This window comes from Serinus canaria, chromosome 1A, assembly GCF_022539315.1.
Source record: "Serinus canaria isolate serCan28SL12 chromosome 1A, serCan2020, whole genome shotgun sequence".
Classification (NCBI taxonomy): Eukaryota; Metazoa; Chordata; class Aves; order Passeriformes; family Fringillidae; genus Serinus; species Serinus canaria.
Window position 1 is genome coordinate 28975040 of NC_066314.1, and position 22757 is coordinate 28997796.

The 22757-nt window shown below is 40.8% G+C and overlaps 1 protein-coding gene across 1 annotated transcript in view; it reads right to left on the reverse strand.

Annotated features, from left to right (window-relative positions):
* Positions 1–21023: 21023 nt before the first annotated feature.
* The window catches only part of NELL2 (neural EGFL like 2), a 134453-nt gene continuing 132719 nt past the window's right edge, over positions 21024–22757 (reverse strand). Inside the window, exon 20 of the mRNA XM_009095034.4 lies at positions 21024–21839. Within this exon, the coding sequence (XP_009093282.1) occupies positions 21789–21839 (51 nt within the window). The 3' untranslated portion in view covers positions 21024–21788. The remainder of the gene's footprint in view (positions 21840–22757) is intronic.

A 22757-nucleotide genomic window follows, 5' to 3' on the forward strand; every position in this document is an offset into this window, starting at 1 on the left:
AGAAATGTAAAAGTAGAGAGGAAAATTAAAAGACTAAGACATTAACTTATTTGCTCATTTTCATATATGCCAGCTATCCCCTGCTTGCATATTTCATTAGGACTTTAGTCTTTCTAGTGTGTTGCTGTCAAATGTTTTCTTTGCTTTGTGTGATTCACATATACATGGACATGGCAATAAATATCCCAGGAACAGAATTAGGCATATTTCACCCTTGCATAAATTTAAGCTGGAGAAACTGGGTTTTTGAAATCTGAAGGCAGTTTTGTTAGCATCAGATCCCCACTGTCTCATGCCATGAAGCTGCCTCAGGGTAACCACCACTAGAAGTGGAAGTACTTCAGTCCTTCTTCAAATGCCTTTTGGAGTTCCCTTCAGAAGAAACCAGTCTGCTTTCAGATGCTGTGGTCTAGAAAACAGACTTCAACAGGGCTTCAAATAACAGCAAGTAACATGTAAAGGAGTTACAAAGTCACTCTTTTATCCCCTCAAATGGTGACATCCTGTTGTTCCTTTGCAAATAGGAAGTAGTTCAATTCCTTTTCACAGAAATAGCAAAGACTGACAGCATTTTTGTGATGGAAACTTTAAAATTTACACTGGATTGTGTTTTCCTTCAACTCTGTCAAGTGTCACTGGCTGGGACTTCAAAAGACAAGCAACAAAAAGTATTCTGCTAACATGTTCCTGTCATGTAACCATGAATGCATTAATTTTTTCTTGAATGAGGAAACTGAGAGACCTGTGAAACAACAACCTATTTGTAATGGGATTCTGCACCTAGAGCCCTGGTACACAGTCTTGTCTGAGATGTGAAAGTCTGCCAGTACCAGATTAAGACAAGATGAGGGGAAACATTTGCCTCTCCCAGTGAGAGCACAGGGGAGCAGCAGAAAGTGACAAGTACTGTTCTGCATCTCTGCCTGCACGCAGCAAGGCTGGAGTGTTTGGCCAATCAAGGTCAATCTGTGCAGATGGAGGGAATGGTGAAAGGCAGGTGGTGGGATAAGCACTTTTAAACACATGTATCTGCTGGCAGATTTATCATCCAGATTTAAGATTTTCTTTCTCTAGTTTCTTGAGCCAAAACTTTACTTTGAATAATATTTGGGAATGAAAGACTGCCAGAATTTTGTCCTACTGACTGAATCTTTCTGGAGATCAATTCCAAGATGCCTTGAGTTTTAATAATATAAATTGGATATTCTTGTTGAGAGAAAAGCCTGGATATTTTTTCCTCACAGCTTAGGAGAAAAGGCAATAGATAGCATAGCCACATTTTCAGAGTTCTAATGCTGAAAAAGAAAGTGCTTAAAACAATCTAATAGGGAGGAAACTAAAACACGTCAGCCTCTTAGATAACTGTAATATTAAAAAGTCATGTTCTCTATCCTGAGAGTTTGTAGAAACCTGAGGCACTTACATCATACAGCACAAAGTTATTTCAGCATTGTTCTTGTTTTTGTAGAAGGAATATCTTTGAACTGTGAGCAGCTTCACAATTTAATTTTGAAAGAAATGAGTGTTCCCCTCCCAGAATGATCTGCAGTTGGAACTGGTGTGACTTGTCTGGTTTGCACCCCCAGCACAGTCTGGGGATTTACAGAAAAAGAACAAATTTCTCAGTCCTCACTGCAGGTGAGGCCTGAGAAGTCAGCTTTGTGTGCAGAGCCTATATAGGTCCTGTGGTGCAAAAGGATTTTCAGATACTGATTGTGCTCTATGTACAGCTTTGATCACACTTTCTCTGACTTGTTTTGCATCACCTCTTTGAACTGTGCCTGCTGTCTAATCAATTATTAACTTCCTACACATACCATTGGACTCCAGAGGATGGTGGCCTTGAGCAATTCCCCCTAGACACGAAGATGCACTTGTGTTCCCTGACTCCCTTTGACTGAGGGATGTGAGCCCCATTAGAGAGAAGCATCTCCTCACAAACCCCCTGAAACCACACCACAGAACTGATTGCACCATAGAAAGTTTCTGAGCAGCTGTGTGGGTTGCAGGGTGCTCCCAGGAGTCATCTCCCAGAGGGCCCATACAGAGGCTTGCTTTTCAGCAGCACTGGGAACTTCAGTCACACTGGAACATCTAAGTCAATTGCAGATAGTTGAATGTGCTTCCTCATTCAAAAAGTGCACATCCCACCAAGGGAGGTGGTGGCAGCAGCCATGGGGAAAGTGCAAAGAGGATGCTGGTAAGAGTGACTTGAGGGGCAACCTTTCTATGAAGGACATGAGGGAGTTCCTGGGGTGTCACTGATGCTGCACAGCAGTGCTTGGAGAGTTTCAAACTGCCCACAGTGTTGGGAGCTCCCATTTCTGGTTTGCTCTAACTGGGAGGTTTCTCCTGGTGATGAGATTGGTTTTCCCTGGTAGTACTGAAACTCTTCCTTTTCTGGATCTAATTAGCCCAGAGATGTTACCAGTCATATTCCATGACTTGCAGAAGTCGGTTCCTTGAGCAGTCTTTATCTCACAGAGAGACCAAACTGAATTTCTTGTGCAGTGTTATGGCTTACCAGGATTAAAAAGCAATATGTCACCAGGCACCTGCATCCAAGCATCTACTCTTCTTAGAGAGACATCAGATGTGACACAAGTAGGGCGTGTAGGAGGATCAAACACCAGACAGTAACAGGCTACCAAGAGAATTTCAGCAGCTGAGTGTCTAAAGCAGCAATCTGTTCAAACAGCAGTGAGGGGCACAGAGTACTCGGGGTAAGAAGGGTCAGATCCACAATTTCTTTAATGTTTTAAAATGGCTTTCTTGGACTTTTTAGAGCACTTCTACAGTCAAGTGAGAAGTATTCAATGCTGGAAATGGAGGAAAAGGACTGAGCTACAGTAGTAAAAATCTGTTGTAAAAGTGTACTGCATTGGCATGTCTTGATGGATGGGGGTGCTCAACTCTTTTGAGAACATGAATATATATGTAGGTGGCAAAAAACAGATTTGAACTTTAACTAAAAAGATTGTAAACAAAAATGTTTTATAGGTACCTGTTCGTATAATGAAAAAAAATGATTTTTCCAACTCAGCCTTTCTCCCTCTTTTCTGTCAGAATTGTGACATCTGGTAGCCTTCAGGAAGCATCAGCATGCTGCAGTACATCAAGGCTAAGACCTTAATGTACATGTAAGGGGTAAATGACCTTTGGATGAGGTTGGGCTTCCAAGTCAGAGAAGAAATGAAATTTTGACCACTGAAACACCAAAGGCAAGAATTTCAGATGACCAAAGAATGTTTCAGTGATCTGCTTGTGACTGAAAGTTTCCTACCTGCTCCCAGAAAGGTTGTTATAGATTTGTGTGCAACAAATGTTCACTTCACAGATACTGCTCGTGGGGAACTAGTCACACTCTCAAATGCTGCTTTCTGTACAACAAGACTGATAATTGCAAAGCTCTGGTTTTCCACATGATGTATGTGAAAAGGGGAATGGGACAAAAACAGAGCACATGGACACTGCAAAGGAAGACTTCCTCCTCACTGGAAAAATTCTGACTTCACACCTCCTAGTCCAGTGCAAAGATGCTGCTCAGTTAGCCAGCACTTCCTCCAGTGTTTCACCCTCTATGTGAAAATTCCTAGCTTTGGAGATATAGACAACCTGGTTGGTGCAAACCATGCTCTTGTCATAGTCCAGCTCAGGATTCCCCTGCTGAAGACACTCCAGGAAACCTCTTCCCTATAGCTCCAACCTCATGACATAGTCCATCTGGGTACTGGTGAGGTTCAGAACCAGTTGGCCATTTCTGCTGGAGCCAGCCAAATGCTCCTCAGCCTCAGACAGCACAGGTTAGCTTCTCTCATTGTCAGCATAAGGGAAGAGTGGAAGCTGGTGCTGCTGGGGTCCCCGCTCCATGACTCTCCACCAGTGAGAACACACCCACAAATCCCCCACACAGCCCACAATACCCATGGATGTCACCATGCTGGCTGCCCACAGTTGGCTCAAATCATCTGAGCAGGCTGCTGCTGGCAGTATTAATCTCGCTCACCAATGCAGAATGATTGCCAAGATTTATTGTAATGTAGGAGGCTTAGGTGAACATAACTAAAGGCAAGGGACTGAGATGAAGCTCAGCTCATTTTGTCTCCTGAGCTCCTCTGTCATATCAGAGTGATTCCAGCTAGCTGGAGCTGCTGCAGCTTGATGATAATGTTAATGGGGAAGACATATTCTTATAAAAACCCACCCCAAACCACTGTAAGAGTGATTTGAGATAGACCTGCACAGAATAAGTGTGCCATGCTTGGGCCCAGATAGATGTGGGAAAGGAAGAAAAAGGATGCAGCATAGAAGATGGAAAAGACACCTTCAGCCAGGGGAGCAGGGACAAAGACAGCTCCAGCGAGGGCTGCAGTGAGGATCATGTCTGCGGCTGATGCAGGTGACATCTGTGAGCAACTGATGAGCTGTGAGTTCAGAGGGACATGGCACTGGCACATGCTCTGCAGAGCCCAATTCCAGAGAAAATGTTCTCAGCTGCAGGTTGAGGATTAGGGCACATGCTGAGAAATGCTGAAAATTAACTGATCAGGACAGCCAACAGTTTGGGAAAAAAGTCAAAGAAGCACAATGAAGTTTAAGTATTTCCTCCTCCTTGCTAATTAGTCACTTGTAACAAGTCTGTCAAGATTCTTTTTTACAGCTTCTGTGCCCCATCCTCACTTACACTGTTCTCAGGTGTTTCTTCTTTTAAGGAAATAAAGAATTGAATTAACATGCTGACTGCAAACTGTCACTCAGTCTCAATTCTTAGCTGTTGTGTCTCATTCTCAGAATCTCTGCCTTGCCTTGCCTTGCTCAAAGATAAACTCTTAGGGAAAAGAACTGTTCAATGCCCTGGGCTGTGATGAGAAGAAACAGTTTCTCAACAGGGTACAGAATTACAAATAACAAAAATATCCTTTTCCTTATTCATGCTTGACAGTTTTCAGGAGTCATTGTCTTGTGTACAAGTTGTGTGGTTAGGGGTGAAAAAAATAGCTTATAGCTACTTGCATGAGTGATGATGCATTGTCAAGTAAAAAAACTATAATTAGTGATAATATATGAATTGAATGCTAGACTCCCATGGTTTGGTGCTCAGACACTGATTTATGATTTACAAAAATAGCTTATAGCTATGATCTCCATGCTGCCATTACTCCAAACCAATATTTCATCTCTATCTGTACATCTCCTGGGAATTTTAAGCGCAACCTAAGCACGCAATCATCCAGAAAAGGAGGAAGCATTGCTTTTATGTCATGGTTTATTTTCCTTTCTTTACTCTGATTTCTGCCTTAAAGTTAGACGGGCTAAAAATGTACAAAAGTTGTTTCTTTGCACTTTGTGATATCTTTTGAAAAAATGATCTTTAAATTTCATTTCCAGAAGAACAGTACAGTTTATGTTTAAGAGAAGTAAGCTTCAAAAAGTATAGTGGGGAATATTATATTCTCTTTGCCTGTGTTGAGGTATGGTGTCATTGATTTTGAGCTTTCAACTGATCTCAGACAAAAAAGAGCCTTTCTTCTGAATCAGCTGCACTTCAGAAGTTGCAATTGGAAAGAAAATTGGTCCATACCTCACTATATTTAATTCCTCAAACCTAAGCCTAGATCCCATAGCTTTCTCCCAGTCATTTAAGAATCTTTATGCAATCCCACTATGCTTCATAGTTTTGTGCAGCCGTCAGAGACGACTGCAGCATTGTATGCTCCTGGTTTCATTCTCTGAGAGTCACAGGAACATTGCTATGGGTTTGAGCTTCCTGGTCTCAGTTTAAAATTTTGGACCTACAAACTCAGTGGGAAATGAAGGGTGACACCCACAATCTTACAGAGTTGCAGTACAATAAAGCACACAATGTAGGGCTGTGTTGACGAGGCCCTGGAGTGACCAGGCTCAGCCCAGAGGGCTGTTGTCACTCTGGGTCTGGACATGGGCCAGCTTCCCCAGACATCTCCAGGTCCGAGGGGACTGGATGTGGCAAAGCAAGAGGGAACACCCAGACTGGGGTTCTGGTTTCATCACAGGACACGGACTGGTGGGCATTTTAGGAGGATTAATGTTAAAGTATTGCACAGGTCTGGTTTGTATTCTGCGGCTTTCCACCAGTCTGTGAAGGGTCTGAATTTGCACAGAAATTCCCTATGTGAGTTGAGCTGCCTCTATAGCTCTCCTGAGGGTGACATGTGGAAAATGGAGTACCTGCATTTGAATTTTAAATTTCTTGTATTACATGGGAATTACCATTAGTATTACTATACTGATAGTGCTTTAGATTCACTAAATGCCAGCACTGGCTTTCTTGAAGCCAGCTTTACAACCATCTCATATGCAGTGACATAACTGTGAAGAAACTGTTGTGGAGAACTTTTCATGTGCTCAGCCACTGTTAATAGAGAGAGAAAATCATTTCAGGGGTTTTATTTTGACAAGCAGTGTCTCTGTGGAAGAAATAATCTGTAATAAGCACTGTGAGTAAGACCGCCAACCAGAGTTAAATGGATAATTCCTATTGATATTCCCATACATTCCATAATTCACTAGGCAATCACAAGGTCTGTTTAACTTTTAATACTCTCATTTGGATGTGATTATGATATATTGTGTGTAAAATTTAAAAAACAATGCTTTCACTAGAAATTTATTCAATGCATTTCAAAATATAACTGTTTTAATCTGTCTTCTAAGTTTGAAAATACTCTTTATATTAATATTAACATTCTCCCAAGTTGTGGTATAAAAAATTACCCTTTACATCAATGTGTACAATGACATCCACAGAGCAGAAAACAAACCTTTCCTAGTGCCAGTTGGTTCTGCACCAACTTGTTTTGCAGCAGATATAAAGAGCTGTGCCACACAGCCATGCAGGGAAACTAATTTCATCAGCAGGCATGGCAGTGTACTTGCCAGGTTTTTGTAAGCCAGAATCTCCTGACAGCTTTTTTTGGAAGGATCGGCATAAGTCAGGCTGACCATAAATTCAGAACAGTTCCTTTACAATGTGGCTGATCTCAACATTTACTGAGCACATGCAATAGTAACCACTTTAAGGATTTATAGCTGTACTTGGTATAAGCTGAGGAGGTGTAAGAAATACAGCCAAGCCAGCGAGACTTCAAACTTCTACTGTGATAGATCTTACTGAAAGTACTGCAAGGCTGTCAATAGCTGCTTGTAAACAGTAGAGCTTGAAATAGGGAAAACGTGTTTTTTCCCCTGTCAGAGTGGCACAAAGGCTTGGCTGAAGCCCTTGCCTGGCCTATCCATCTGGCTGATGTGAGAAATGAGATATCGATTTTTCTGATGCCATACGATCAGAAACTAAGAGGAGCCACAAGGCTAGCAAACAACACACAGTTTATTACACTCTCAATGAGATGATGGAAAACTTTTGCAGCATGTATCTTTTTATTTACTAAATAAAACTTGATTCACATTATTAACCAAAGAAATGTAGGACACACACCACTAGCTTTGCTTCTGGTGAGAATTGATGTAGTTAGGAACTGGCTTACCTGCTGCAGTTTCCCATGCTACAGAGGGTTTGTTCCTGAAAGGAAATAATTCCTTTGTTAAAAATAAGCTGTAAGTATGACATTTTTCAGAATCACTCTATTAGATTGGAAACACAGTTGCTGCTCATTCCAAGGAAATGTGTGCAGCCAAACCCATTCTGTCTCTGTGAAATTATCAATCTAAGCACCCAGGATGATCTCTTATCTAGAAAATAGTGAACAATAGGAAATCAGAGTGGAAAATATGATTTATTATATATTGCATGATATTTCATTATATTATATGATGAAATACAGGGTAAAGTCGAGAGTACCTGTAGGTAATTACAAGAAATTAAGATCTCATTATACAAGAACATAAGATACTTCATTCGTTTTACTCAAAGTCCCTTAGCTACAAGAATCAAAACAGAATAATTTGAAGATCCAGAAACAACAGTGGGAAGGAGAACAACATGCTCTTGGTACCAGTAGCAAGTTTGCATTATTTTATCTCTGCTAGAGAGATATGGTAGGTCAAAACTTTCTTAATAAGCCAAAAAGTCCCAGAGGGCTGCAGTTTCCCATAGGAAAAACATATTTTAATCACAGACCATATCTTTTAATGATAGTCCAGCACTCACGTCCTAAGCATCTGTTCTGCTGACTGCCATTGCTTTAAATAGCCACGGCCTTAGCCTGTCTGCATTTAAATGAGCAGGGGATAAACAGGCCTTTTTCAGTTTCCAGAAGTGTTGCCAGTGAGAAGGACAAAGGCCCAGCAGGACAGCCCCAATGAAAGGCACAGATCCCCATGGGCAACAGGCAGGGAGGCAGGCAGGGAGCTGCTCTGCTCAGAGCACTGTGGAGAACGCCATGCTCTTCCTGACAAGCAGATTTCTGGGAGTTGTTTTGGAGCTAGCCAGTTCAAAAAGGGGAATTGAATATTCCTCAATATTTCCCCCAGAAAACAACCCTAAATAAAGAGTGATCCTGACCGTGTAATCATATGGGAGGAGATAAAACATGGAAAAACAAAGTCCGGCAATTTGCATAAACAACCCTCACAATGAAACAAGCCTCATCATCTGTACATGTATGTAATGTGACAAAAACATGTGAGAGATGGAGTCCAATCTTGACCAACACTAAGCAGAGAGCATGGAGTGGGTGAAACTCCCTTCTTTCTGCCCTTCATTTTTGTTCAGGGTGCTGTACTCCATCCTGGGCCATATGCTAGCTAGCCAGGGGCTGTGGGTACCCCCTGGGCGCAGCATGAACATCCCCTGTAACAAGGTCAAAAATTCCACCATCCCTTCAAACCCTTCCCATGCAGGTCTCCTGCAGTTTCAAATTGGGTTTGAGCTCCATGAAGGCAGGTGGGGATTTCCTGTGCCCATGTCACCTCGGGAATGACCACTCAACTCATCAGTGGTTTGCAGACAGGCATTAGGGATGAGGTTCTTCTTCACTGGACTTTACAGTTGGGTTTTCTCTTTGTAAGTAGGTCCTTCCAAAGTCAGCGAGGAGAGAGGGCTTTCCCAGGAACAGAATAGGTCTGATGCATTTTTTTATCTGAAATACTGTGGCCAAAACACTGAGTCCCTACTTTGATGAATAGCCCTTCTACTCTTTTCTGTTCAGGAGAGAAGAACTGTGTAGCTACAATGTGTAGCTCCTGGAGAGCTTCACAGGACCTGACACTTGCTTACTTCTATGGAAACATGTTCATTCTTCTTTAAAAAATCATTATATCAATGAGAGGTTCATACGAATCTCTTCTCTTCATTTTCAGTGGCATTCTTTGGCATTACAGAGTTTATTACAACTGACTTCTGATGAGAGCATTTTGATCCAAAATCCCATATGGCTTATAGCTACAATAGCCATATAAGATCCAACTCTAAGTCCCTCTGAGCCAACAGGTGGGCTCTTGGATAGGGGAGGATAGGGAGTGTGGGTTTACATGACAACAGCTGCACACACTCTCAAAGAGCACCACAGCTTGGGAAGCACCACTGCCTCAGTGGCCAGCTCGTCTTGGTATCACAGGGGCTGCTGGGCCCATGCAAGGCTCGTATCTGCAGACCCAAGAGCACAATGCCTGAGTGCCAGGGGAGAACCAGCACTGGACACAGTGAGGACGTGTTATCAGTGCTTGACCCTGAGCAGCACCAAGATAGAACAGCTGGTAATTGAGGCACCTGGCCTGGGGACCGAGGGGAATGGCTCTGGGAGCGGAGCACATGGTTAATTCATGTCTGAAGAAGGGAGCCATGGCAGGTTCCCCACTCTGGGGCCACCAGACTCAGCACTCTCTAACAGGAATGGTTTTCTCCAACCCTTGCTTTTGACAAATTCTCACAGGCATCTTGCGAGTGTACACATCAGGTCAGACATAACTGATAAGATGATTGTTTTGGCTCCCATCAAGGCTTCAGAAGGAGCTAGATGCTCAGCTGTCTAGCACATCTAGTCTGACAAGTTATAACCACCCTATTTGCTTGGGAGATATGCATGTGTTTGCATGTGTCTCAGCTGTACTTCCAAATAGAATATTAAGAAGTATATCAGGACGGTATAGTTTCAAATGATCACTTCAAACAATGTAAAGAAAGCCAGATGCTTTATGTTCCAGCAAAGGCATGCTAGGAGAACTTATCTCTATTTTCCAGTCTGCTATTGCTCATTTTGAATGAGTTTCTATGCCATTTTTTCCTCTTTTGGCTTCCAGATTCAAGCCTGGAAGTGTATTTGTTCAAAGCAGGTATCATAAATAATTGAAATACACTAAGAAGTGGAAGTTTTCATTGGCTGGTTTTTACAGTGGGGAGGGTAAAGTGGTTGTGACCTTCTGGCTCTGTCTTTGACAAGCATATAATTGGAAGGCAAGAGGGAAGCTCAAAAGCATGCCACTACATAGAAAATGAGCCACTTTTGCTTATGAAGACATGAGATTGTTCTTCTAAATGGCTTCTCATTTATGCACTGCACAGTCTCTTTTAACAGTCTCTTCTGTTGATTTTTCCAGATGTTCCTCAGTGGCTTGTTTGGTTAGGTATGGGTTGGTTTTAGTGGTCAGAGAACCTGAAAGCAATGCAAGACAAATGAGTGAAAACATTGTGCACACAGTGCCAGGAACCTCAGCAGATAAACCTCAGGAACACAGAAAAACAAGAGCAGGGAAAGGAAAAGGGAGGAGGAAAAATGCCCCCGATTAATTATTGTGGTTTTTTTTCTGTCCCACTAATGGTCCTCAAAGAAAGGTGAGAAGTCCTTCACAGAGAAGTGAAGGGAATGAGTTCCTTTGTTTCTTAATCATGATGCAGAATTGGCTCCCTGTTTGGTCACTTGAACTGCCTGTGAGCTCATGTCCTCTGCAGTTCATTCACTAGGTTTAAATCTTTCATGTCAATGTAAATAACTTGTGATCAGAAAGAGAGGACCAGGTTCCTCAGCTACCTGTCACTAACTAAACATGGGAGAGACTTTAGAAAAAAACACCATGATGCCACTGATTCTGCTCATGTGCACTGACCTAGTGCTTTCAAATGGTTTATTATTTATGGAGACAATTTTATGCCTAGTGTAAAATACATTGTTCTTCTTGAAAAACCAAACCACACTATATTAAGCAAGAATTTTATAGAATTTTTTATATTGTTAGCTCTTGATGCATACTAGGAAATGCACTTTGCAACAGTCCTTGTAGTCTTCAGGGTCAATTTTTTATTAATGCTTTCCCTGTAATTCTGCATTTGTCTCTAATGTAGGTTGGGAGTAAACTGAAAGCTCTCCAATGACTAATACAACATTTTTGAAGTTTCATGGATGTTAACAAAAGACTGTGTGGTCCAGTGAATAAAAGCTACTCAGTAAGTTAAAAATTACACTAAGATTATACCCCATGTAGATTTTTTAAATTAAAAATTATTTACTAAAATATTGTGACTTTTCTGTAAGACAGTATTTTAAAAAAAATTTAGCAGTCCATGAATGAAAATGGCAAGTGCATGATCATCTGCCATTCTGCTATTTGGTTTGCTCTAAATCTCTGTGCATTGGCAGTGCTGAAAGACTTTTGAGGGCCCTCAGGTCTGGGGTATTCAGCTTGCTGTCTCCTCAGAGGCATTCACTAAAGGACATTTGAGAGTCCCAGATGCAGGGCTTGGGGGGGCACACTGATGGAAGGTCCTCTCATCCACCATATGCCTTGCAGCAACTGGACATCCAGGAATGCAAGTGTTTTGGGCATAAAGGAGACTTTTTCTAGGTTATGGCACTTAGCTGGGAGGAGAGATGGCTTTCTTTTAAAAATCAGACTAAAAAGAAGCATAGGGAAAAGGAAACGGTGGGAATGGGACCAGAAATGTGCAGGAGGTTATGGCTGGGCACCTACTTGCTGGGCAAGTGAAGAAGGAAACAGAGAAGGGTCTTTCACTACAGTCTGCTCTATCCCAGAAGAGCACTGAGACATGCAATTGCAACACAGCTCAGCTTCTTTTTAGGTGAGTAATTCTAGATCTTCCCAAGGAGCCCTTGAAATCAAACATTCACCTGATTCATTACTGCCGTTTCAGAGACTGCTCTCTGAAAATTTACAGTGCTGAAGCAAACATTTCAGAAAAAAACCTCTCTATTTCTTTTCATTTCTTCAGGCTAAACATTTTCTGATATATACCTTACAAATTCAGGTCATGATAAATGGAGTTCTTTAAAGACAGGCTTTGGTTTGACATATTATGTCATTGTCCCATATCAATAACATTGCCAGTTCTAACAACACGCATTATCCAGTGAGTTTATATATCTATTTTCTTTAAATAGATTGAAAAAATGTTTGCTGCTTTAATGAGGTACATATGTATAATTACAGCATAGGCCTCATAGGAAAGCAATATAGATTTGAGGAACTACTACTGTACTGTAGACATAAAGGTACAAGTGATTAAGAAGAAAAAATTACATTCAGAGTTCAAAAGAAGTTTTGCCCCAGAATAAATGCAAATTATCTTTCTGCTGTTTCAGGATTTGGGGTTTCTTTCTGGGTTTGAAGTTATTATTCTGACCACACAGGAGGGAAAATACATGCAGCCATATAAATAACACCAAAAATTTGTTCCGTTTGAACTTCGGCCTATCAACTAAAAAGGATGTGAATTAAATGAGGCTGCACAACTAACCAGAGCTGGGAAATGTCAGCTATGCTAATGAGCAAGCAGACATTTATCAGGCAACCACTGTGAAAGCAGTCTTGCTAAGCCACTGAAGATAAACCAGCAGTGTTGCATCTGTAACAAGGGATACAAAGGCACACAAGTGGACCAAGTGGACCCATGCTTTTCCCAGCCATGGTGTTTCAGTCACAGGTCTGCAAGCCTTTCTTGTTCTTTGTGTCTGCAATTTTTTGCATCGCTGCCCCTGATTGTGCACTCTTTGGAAAGCTGCCCTTTATCAAACGCATCCTTTTCTTTAGGACACTTCAAGAGACACAGACAGGGCCTTCCTGACATTGCCACCCAAGTTTCCTCTCAGAAACCAGAATACATTAGAGATCTATTTCACTTATTTTATTTTTGCCTCAGTCAAACAAAATAGCTCAAATTTATTTCTCATTGTCATAATGTTCACATTTCTATATATTTATAGCTTCTTTGAACTTCATACCGGTGGAGAAAGTGATGGAAGAGAACATCTGCACTGTGCTAGATGTGATATGTAAGTGCTCCAACCATACTAAAAACAATGGGCTGGTAGCACTCTTTCATTTAGCATGTGAATAAATATTTCAGGGCCTGGCTCTGTGAGAGACTGAATGTCTTCCACCAGAGGACTGCACATGATCCCCTGAGTTTCAAAAGATGGTGTAAATCTAACCCGCTCTGGGGGAGGTACCTGGAGGTTCCCACATACGCCTGAACATACATTAATATGTTGAACTCCATGTTTCATGGGACCCCCACGACCAAGAGCACCAGGAAACCAGAGAGAACCAACAGGACACCTTCTGGATCCATGGGTTGTAATACCTCTCTACCTAATCTGTCTCTCTGTCACTCTCTCTTCATCACCTACTTTTTTCCTGTTTCTTTCTATCTCTGTCTCACATTTATTATTAAATAAATTCCTTATTATAGACTTCAGCATATGGTCGGTTTGCACCTTAATGATGGGAGGTCCTTCCTCTCTTATTAGAGAGACATCTCTCTAATAAACAAAATAATCAGATCTTAACACAGGTCCCAATATGAGGGAAAATCTCCACAGACTTCTCTGGGTCTTGGATCAACTCTGTTGGCGTCTCCTTGGCAGAGGTCATTGCCTCTCAAGGCAGCAAGCTTCCAGTTGCCAGCATCTGTGCCAGCTCTCCTTCTGCTGCCCGGTCTCCATGGCAGGAGGCTCCTGTCAGAACCAGGTGCTTTTGACCCAAACCAGTACAAAGGATGTGGCTACACAGCCAGAAGCAGTGCCCACCTCCCAAAGACCTTGAGCCACAGCAGGGTAGCTGTCATGTGCTCGCCCCAACCCCACTGTATGGAGGCCTGCAGAGGAGTCAGCTGCACCTGGGCAAAGAAGGGGACAGCAGCATCCCTAAACTGCTCCTCCACCATCACCCCACCGGGTTCAGGGGCCTTTAATCAGTTGTGTGACATGTCTGAAGCTCAGCACCAGGAGTTTTTCAGTCAAAGACACTTTTTTACAGAGGAAGTTTTTTAACCACTGACAAATATCTGCACTATTCAGTCAGTGCCATCTCAGGATTTTCTGGTGTAGACCAGTACAGTACTCAGTAAACACACTATAACCTCACCTCTAGGTTTTTCCCTCATCTTACTCTCAAAATCTGGAAAAAATGTATTACCTAATTCACTTGAAACCATTCCATATATTTATTTTTGAACACGAAAAGCATTTTGGTGACAGTGAAATCTCTGCTTCTCTATTTTCTCACAAATGCCTGCGTGTCTCAAGTTTTGATTCACACCAGGCAGGCAATGGCTGCAGTTGACCTTGTACTGATTGATTGTTCAGAATCCAGGTTTATACTTATAAAGAAGATTATTACAAACCTGCTGGAACACAGCCGAAGAACACAATAAAACACAGAAACTATTTCAAATACTGGATCAAGCACAGTTTTGCCTTCATTATTATGTGTATTGGGCAAAATTCATCTCTCTGTAATATTTTCTTTTGCTGACCAGGTGTATATATTTCAGGAATATATTTAATGTATGAACCTTAAACTCTAATAGCGAAAAAATTTCAAATTCAACAGATGAGAAGCTTTATGTGCAAAAAGATAGTACCCACAAGAAGCAATTCAAATACATGAAGCATGCAAAAATCACTTGAAAGCTACACAAATGACAAAAACTTGCTATAGAAGAAACTGAAAGATCACTTAAATGGGCCATATAAATGTCTGATATCTATAGCTTTTTAGGGAATTGATGAAGCATTTTAAATTTCAGTATAAGAGGATTAAGAAATTAGACCTGTGATTAGAAATTAGACCTGCAAACTGGCCTTCCAGACGGTAGATTTTGGAAACTGATTCTGTTAAAAAAACACAGAAGTGGATACTTGGTGCTTTATTAATTCAAAATGAAAACGAAGTTAATTAGAATTTCAACAACCACTTACTCAGTTTGGTTCTATTTCCAGAGCAATAGAAAACACAGATGAACCTGAAATGTGAAAACTGGGACTAAGGTAAGAATTTGACTCCAATATTTATCCAAATTCAATGACCTTAATCGTACAGTATATTGGGAACATATGCACAGTAGGAATCCATATATTTTAGTTTTTCTAAAGGGATGGTTAACACTGGCTAAAACCTCTAAACCAATGTGATACTGTGATCCCATACTGTACACCATACTGTGATCTCTAGCCCAAGGAGTGATAAATTCCATGTGAGAAAGTTTGAAAAGGTGGGAGAATAAAACCACCTGCTATGGAAGCCATGCAGAGAGAGGCTAACACTGAAAGTGATCTGCCAAGCACTGACACTGGAGGCCACAGTGGAGATGAGGGTGGGAACAGCACCACATAATTCCCATTATTGTGACAGGGATGTTAAAAGAAAGGGCTCTTGCTGCTGAGGGTGGAGGCTGCCCAGAGCAGGCAGCCAGTGTCACTCACACAGGTCAGTGTGCAGTGTGTGCTTCTGCTGAGTGCTGGGGGGGGTCACAGGCTCTGTGGGCTGCATTTCTCTTTCCTTTGAACTCAACAGCAGCCAAACAGCCTCTCCAGCTTACCAGGAGAGGAAAGAATAATTTCTTCCTCACCTGCTGTGTTCTTCAAAGGAGCATCAGGGCCCATCAAATGTAATAATTATCCAATGGAAATTTAGAGCTAAAAAAGAGACTGATTTTAAAAAGATCGTTAAAGTAATATCAGTGTTGTCCCCTCAGCTTGTCACCAGCACTGTCTACAAGGCCAAATTTTAACACCTTCTTCATTAACTGACTTTGACATCACCATCATATTTTCTGAAAAAACCCTTCACCAGGATTTCTTCTCCTGGGAAGCTAAGAGGTCTCAGAAAAGAACGGAAACAATAATTATCTGATTGCTCGGGAATGCAGTCTGGAGATCTTTTACCAACAGGTGCATCTTTGATTTGTTCCATGTGAATTGTTTTTAATTAATGACCAATCACCATCAGCTGTGTTGGATTCTGAGGAGTCAGTCGTGAGTTTTCATTATCATTCTTTTCAAGCCTTCTGATGTATCCTTTCTCTTTCTTTAGTATAGTTTTAGTATATAATTTTTCATAATATAATATAATATAATATAATATAATATAATATAATATAATATAATATAATATAATATAATATAATATAATATAATATATCAGCCTTTTGAGAACATGGAGTCAAATTCTCATCTCTCACCTTGTCCTGGGGACATCACAACACCACAGACACCCATTTGTCACCAGACTGACCCATCTGGGCTGTGGGTTGCACATGTTGGGGTGAAATGGGAGCTCTTGGGACAGCAGCAATCCCACCCCTGCATCTCCTTGCACTGACAAACCATGTGACTTGCAAAATCCACATACAGCAGCCAAAAGGGGAGGCTTTGCCTTGCTTGCAATGTTGCAAGAGGAATCAGTCTGACCTGGGTAATTCTGATCACAACTCATGGAGCACCCACCTACCTACAGCTGACAAAACCAGCAGGATTACACCTTTAGGTAGGGTGGTGCTCCCCCACCCTGGCTGGCTGGTGCCTACAACTGCCTTGGGAAGGATGCTCCAGCTGTGATACACTGCCTGCTTCAAAGGGGGACACACACATCCTGCATTGGCCCTTTTTGGGCAGTTTTTACATTTTTACCAAAGGCACTAAGAAAGTAAATAGGAAAAGGCTGTGGTTCAGTCAGTCAGATGAAATATTCAAAAGCAATATCAACTAAGGATCTTCTTGTAAAAACTAAGGTAACCATGCACAAGGCTGCATCCCACTTCTTGTTCAGAACAGCAGTCACTAAAAGAGGACAGGACCAAGTTAAAATCAGTGGGATTGTTGTTTTTTGTTTTGTTCCCTCCTCTTTCCCATGAAATTTCTTTCCCCACCATGACATTGCACTGCAGTCTACTTTGTTTCTGTTGTTCTATTTAGATGAAAGCTCTCTACCTGTACTGATGCAATTCTAGTTATTCTGGTTTCATATATGACTCAGTCCTATAATAAGCCCTTAAACAATTTTATTTTATAATTCCAAGCAATACTGTTGATACACAAATGACATACTGAGAGTTATATTTGAATGGTAACATGAGAGTACTAAAAAAACAATAACTATGCTTCATCTCAAAATTTGAGTTTGGCTATCTTATGGACAAAAATTATGCAATCAATAGATTTTTATGGTTTGTAGTAGTTAAACTTGGAAGTTACACAAATAATCTATGAAGAGATTAGTGGGATGTAGGGTTGTAAATCTCCTGCTATAGTAAACAATGCCTGTTTGGTATTTTACAGACTGTTTATATTCTGACAATAAGAAAATACTGTTAGCCTAGACCTAGATGAGTAATTGATTTCAACAGTTGATTTTTTATTTTTATCATTCTGCATTAGTACCTTACTGTCAAAAGCAAAAAAAGTGAAATACACTGACATGCTAGTGGCCATTCACATGGCTGATAAACAGCCACAGAGAGATGAAAAACAGTTTTCAACACCACCTCTTTCTTTTCAAGCCCTCTCTAAAATGCTTCTCCTTACTCAAAAATCCAGTGGTACACTTTGTCTTTTCTCCCAGAAGAGAGGTTTGGCCACGATGCTAAATCAACAAGAAGCTTTTAATTTTTAATTGGAAATTAAAATAGCAACAGGAGACATAGCCAGGATTGTGACTTAGTGAATATGGCTGTGACTTGGGTAGAAGGCACAACTGCAGTGGGCTTTTTACTGGTGCACTGAAGAAGAGACACAGGCCACCACTCAGGAGATGCCTTCTTACTTGTACTACTCTGAAACATTTTCTTTTTAGAGTTGGCAAAAGCTAGCTAGCGATTTTTAGCTTAAATTATTAACTGCTTTGGGGACAAGTTAAACTGCATTTGCCTGTGAGTAAGTCACACTATTAAAAAATAACTAGCAGAGCCCTACTTTAAAGCTGCTGCTATTTTTATCTGCAAAACCAAGGGAGTTCCCTCCTGTTGAGAGGGCATGTGAGCTCAGCACTGCCATTTGCTTCACTTTGGAGAATCTGTGGAGGGGGAGATCCTGCTGCACACACACCCTGCATTGGAAGCCAGCTCAAATGTGGCTCAGGAGATGGTGCCTCTCTGAGGTGACCCAGCATGAACCTGCTGTAGGCCAGTGGAGCTAATGGCTAGATCCCATGCTGGAAATGAAGGAGGGCACCTTTACAGCCCTCCCTGCATAAACACCCACGTTAAGGCATCCTATAAAAATGCAATGGCTAGTACTGGCCCTAGTAAATCTGTGGGTACCAGAAATCCACAGGTGCAGTTAGGTCCCTTCTCAACAGTTTTACAATGCTGCTGCATTTTGTCAACCTGCATTTTGTTTCACCATAGCACTGAATTCAGCAATGTAACTGAAGACATCTCTGCCATTGTGTCTGTAGGTCTATTAACTTAATGCAATTACTCTGCAGAGAGGTGACAATTCCTTTATGGAAGTTATTGAATTTTGGTACTGCAAACAGTGCATCAATAACAAAAGGCCAGTAAAACAGCACATGGCACCCGAATCATTCAGAATTGTTTTGGGTTTGTTTTTTATGGACTAGATTGTCTAACAGATAATTTAGGCTTAGAAATTAGACATCAATTTTTAATCATATTTAAATATACTTTTCAAGGAAAATTAAAAGCACGAGGTACTAATTACTGGCTGAGCTGAACAGGAGGGAGATGGGGAAGAGGGGGTGAAAAGGAATGAAAATGAGGGTCACCAATATGTCTTCTTGGAGTTTGCTGACCTTTAGAAGAATTCCCAACAGATTAGTAACCTTAGGCACTGATAAATTAGACAATATTCACTGAACCCATTCTCATTTTTTATTTAGTAGAGACTTCCAGCTTTGTTCAGTAGTATGACTTCAGCTCTTACATACATGCAACACTGAGTGTCTCTCCAAGGATCAGATTCAAGTTTTAGCTATTACCTTATGTCTCAATTTTTGGCTTTTTGGCCTATTAGAGTACTGCCCTGTGCTTCACAAACCCACAACAGCAGAAAGATCCTCCAACACTCAGGTCATGGTCAGCCACAAAGAAAATGGATGGGTTTTCATCATCTATAAACCATTTCAGTTTTGATTAAAAGCTGGTACTAAACACCAGTATTAGAAAAAAGGACTCAGGAAATATCTTGAAGTCAATTTTCCTTAGACTTCTCATATTTGTCATAGCTCTGAAACCAAAGTCAGAGGATGCACAGAACCAGATTAAGGACAGGGACACTTGACTCACCTGCAACTTTTCTATTCACTGCCAAAACAGAGATGCTTACAACGTTACTTACAATGTTCTGAGGATATCTAATCTACCAGCTCCAGCAGCTCTCTTCAGAGCTTTGTACAGCCACTGCCAGAGCTCAAGGATTCTGCCCTTGAAAAATATGTCTATCTTGTACCTATTTCTGAATTAAATTGAAGTGCAGTTCTCAGAGGGTATACAACTTCTGCTAAACCTTCTCTCAGGAACAGCCATGTGCCAGCTCATGAAATTCACTGGAGATGTTCCTCAGAGTCTGAGGTGAAAACCTGACCTCCTGACAATTCCTAGAAGGCAAGAAAACATTGCAGAGAAAGCACCTTTTTTGGGAGGGAGCTAACTATCTTCTTTAAAAATAGTGATTGCAGCTTGCCAGGAATAGGGCAAACCAGAAAAAAAACCCCTTTGAATAGCTGTTGTTTATGGACTAGATGAGGAAAAGGTTTTATTTGGTCTGGACTTCTTCATAACTTTATATGTTCAATGTAAAATATCCATTTGAGTACTTTTCCCCCTATTTTTAATTTCTTGGACTTGTTTAAACTATTAGCATTTCGTGGCCTAGTATCTCTTGTATCCCCTGATCCAAAACCATCCAGGTTCTAGGGAATACCTGCTGGATACATGTGGTTGCATGAGTTTCCTTTAATCTCCTGCAGTACATGAAACTGAAGTAGCATCTGTTTGCAGGAAATAATTCTGCTTTGTAAAACCGCATACACGGATCGCCCTTGAAACTTCATATCACACAGGAGCAATATTATTGGAAGTCTTGCCTGTCCAGGTTTCCTTGTAAGAGAGATGGTAAGAGCAGCAAGGCACTCTGAAAAGAATATGAGTACTAAAGCAGCATCTAAAGAATGCTGTCATCTTGGGCATCTTCGTTCTCTCCTGTTTTGTCTCCACTGTTTGTGATGCATTCTTTACAATTCAGCTTCTTTTCTTCTACAAGTTCATATTCTTTTTCAGTCTGCAATTTGTAAGCATTGCTTTATTCTTTATTTCTATTTGAGAATGACACAGGTTTGGTCATGTAGCCTCCTTTATTTACTGTCCCCAGAGAACAGTAGTGACAAAAGGGTTTGCATTTTGCAGTAATCCCCACGCATTAAGATCCTTCACACAAACAGCAAAAACAGCTGCAGAGCTTATGGAAGACAAACCAACCTTTGGCAGCTGGACAGAGGAGGAATTTGGAGAAGATCCCCTGCAAATGTGAACAGATCCAAATGACACACAAATGGTCTCTACTGACTCTGCGTGCCAACACCCCACTGACACAAAGGGGATCTTTAGGAATGTGAATTTGCTATTTAATCCTCCTGTAATGACAAATTACTTATGTGTATCTTAACAAAGATAAGACATGATAGGCAAAAGGCTGTGCTGGGCATAAGCTCCCACACTTAGAGGAGCTACACAGGCAATACCTCACCTGTATTGTCCAGATTCCCGGGAATACTGGCAAAGTAACCGCATACATGAAAATTAAGTCCTTGAAAAGGAAAGATGGCACAAACAGAAATTTAAGGTAAGAGAAATATTTATTTAAATTTGCACAATAACGAGCTTATACTGAACAAAGTCAATCAAGAAATAATAGTAAGTGCAGTAAAACAAGGAAATATTGATGACTTTTCCCATCAGAAAACATTAAGAAGCCATGCCTGTGCATCACGGGTTTTCTTTTTTTTTTTTTTGGTTTTTTTGGTTTTTTCTTGTTTGTTTTTGTTTTTTACAATAACTTCTTTTTTTTTTTCAGCGCACATACTGTACATATCACATCTTAGCTGCTAGGTTCATTATTCCTGAAGGCTTCATCCTTTTACTCAAACATCTGCTAAGTTCTGCAGTAAGCAATCAAACACATTTGTGCAGTTCCAAATATGATTAGGTGAATCTGCTGCATCTGGCCAAGCGTTGGACTCTCAAAGCTTCAGAAGACCCTGTAAGAGCTCCTAGTTGATTTTAGATCTTGACATCATTATGTACAGCATTACAATGTGTCACTTTACACTAACCTAAACATTCTGCACAAGGATGCCAGACAGACAAATAGCCAGAAGATTTGGGCCTAACCTCATACAAAGGTTTACACATCTGAGCCTGTCTTGAGTCCCAGAAGTTTCACTCTGATTCAGGTAGCTGAGTTCATCACATATCTGCACTTCAGACAGACAAAACCAACCTAATTTTAGTTTTAATTTTGAACAATTTTTGGTCTAAAGTTCTATTTCTGTGAAGGAAAATTCTTTATCCAGAAACTGCTTGTGAGAGATAGTTGTTGGTGTCACAGTTCCTGAAGGCACTGTGGATCCACTGAGCAACAGACATGGCCATTCTAAAGGATGGAAAAACAGAAAGAAGAATTGAAACAATTTGCATTTTGTACAAAACAAGCAAATTTAACAAGCTTGGCTGTTTGCAAATACCCATCAGATTTGAGCATACAGACTTGTAAAACACAAAAGATGTACAGACTTGGATCAGATTCATGACATTGTCCTCATGTCCTTATGTTGCCCGAGGGAACAGGCTATTATGATTCCTCTAATTGCTTGGCTTCTTGTGGTCTGTGTCCCTGAGCTACAGCACTCAAACTGAAAGAAGCTGGGATCAGTGGAAGGAATGCTCCCAACATAAAGGTATCAGGCATCTGCTCAAATACATAAAGCTGTTGAACAAGACAAGGCACTTGGGAGTTTTATTCAGATCAGGCAGAAGGGATTCTGGGTTTTATTTAGCCCTGAATGCTTCAACTTCATGAATCATGGCTGTAACACCAGCAAACATTAATCCACAGATATTTTCCAAATAGTCCAGACATTCTTGTGAGAATACTAAGCGCAGTTAGGGGAACAGATTGCCTATGGACATCATTAAATACTGGAGAAATAATTTCTGCATCGCTACTACTTCTTAAGTCTGATTCTTAAAATGCAAATAAAAAAATGAGTATTATTTATAAATTAGTCCAAATACATTCAATTGACTAAACCGACAGGATTTATTAAAACCAAAGTCTGAATAATTCAAGCATTTTCTTTCACTCCTTCTGTTACAGAAGGTTATAATCCTACTCTCCCCATTTTTTATTTGTGATTAGAATTGTTTTTGTGGCTAAGTCTGCTTTAGCTGATGCCCAGGTTTCTAAACTCTTAAAGAATTTGTGTAAACCTATTTTGCTATAGCTTGTTTAGAGAGGCTTAGTCTGGAGCTTTGACCTTCCATGAGATGCTTTACAAGAGTGGGGTGACAC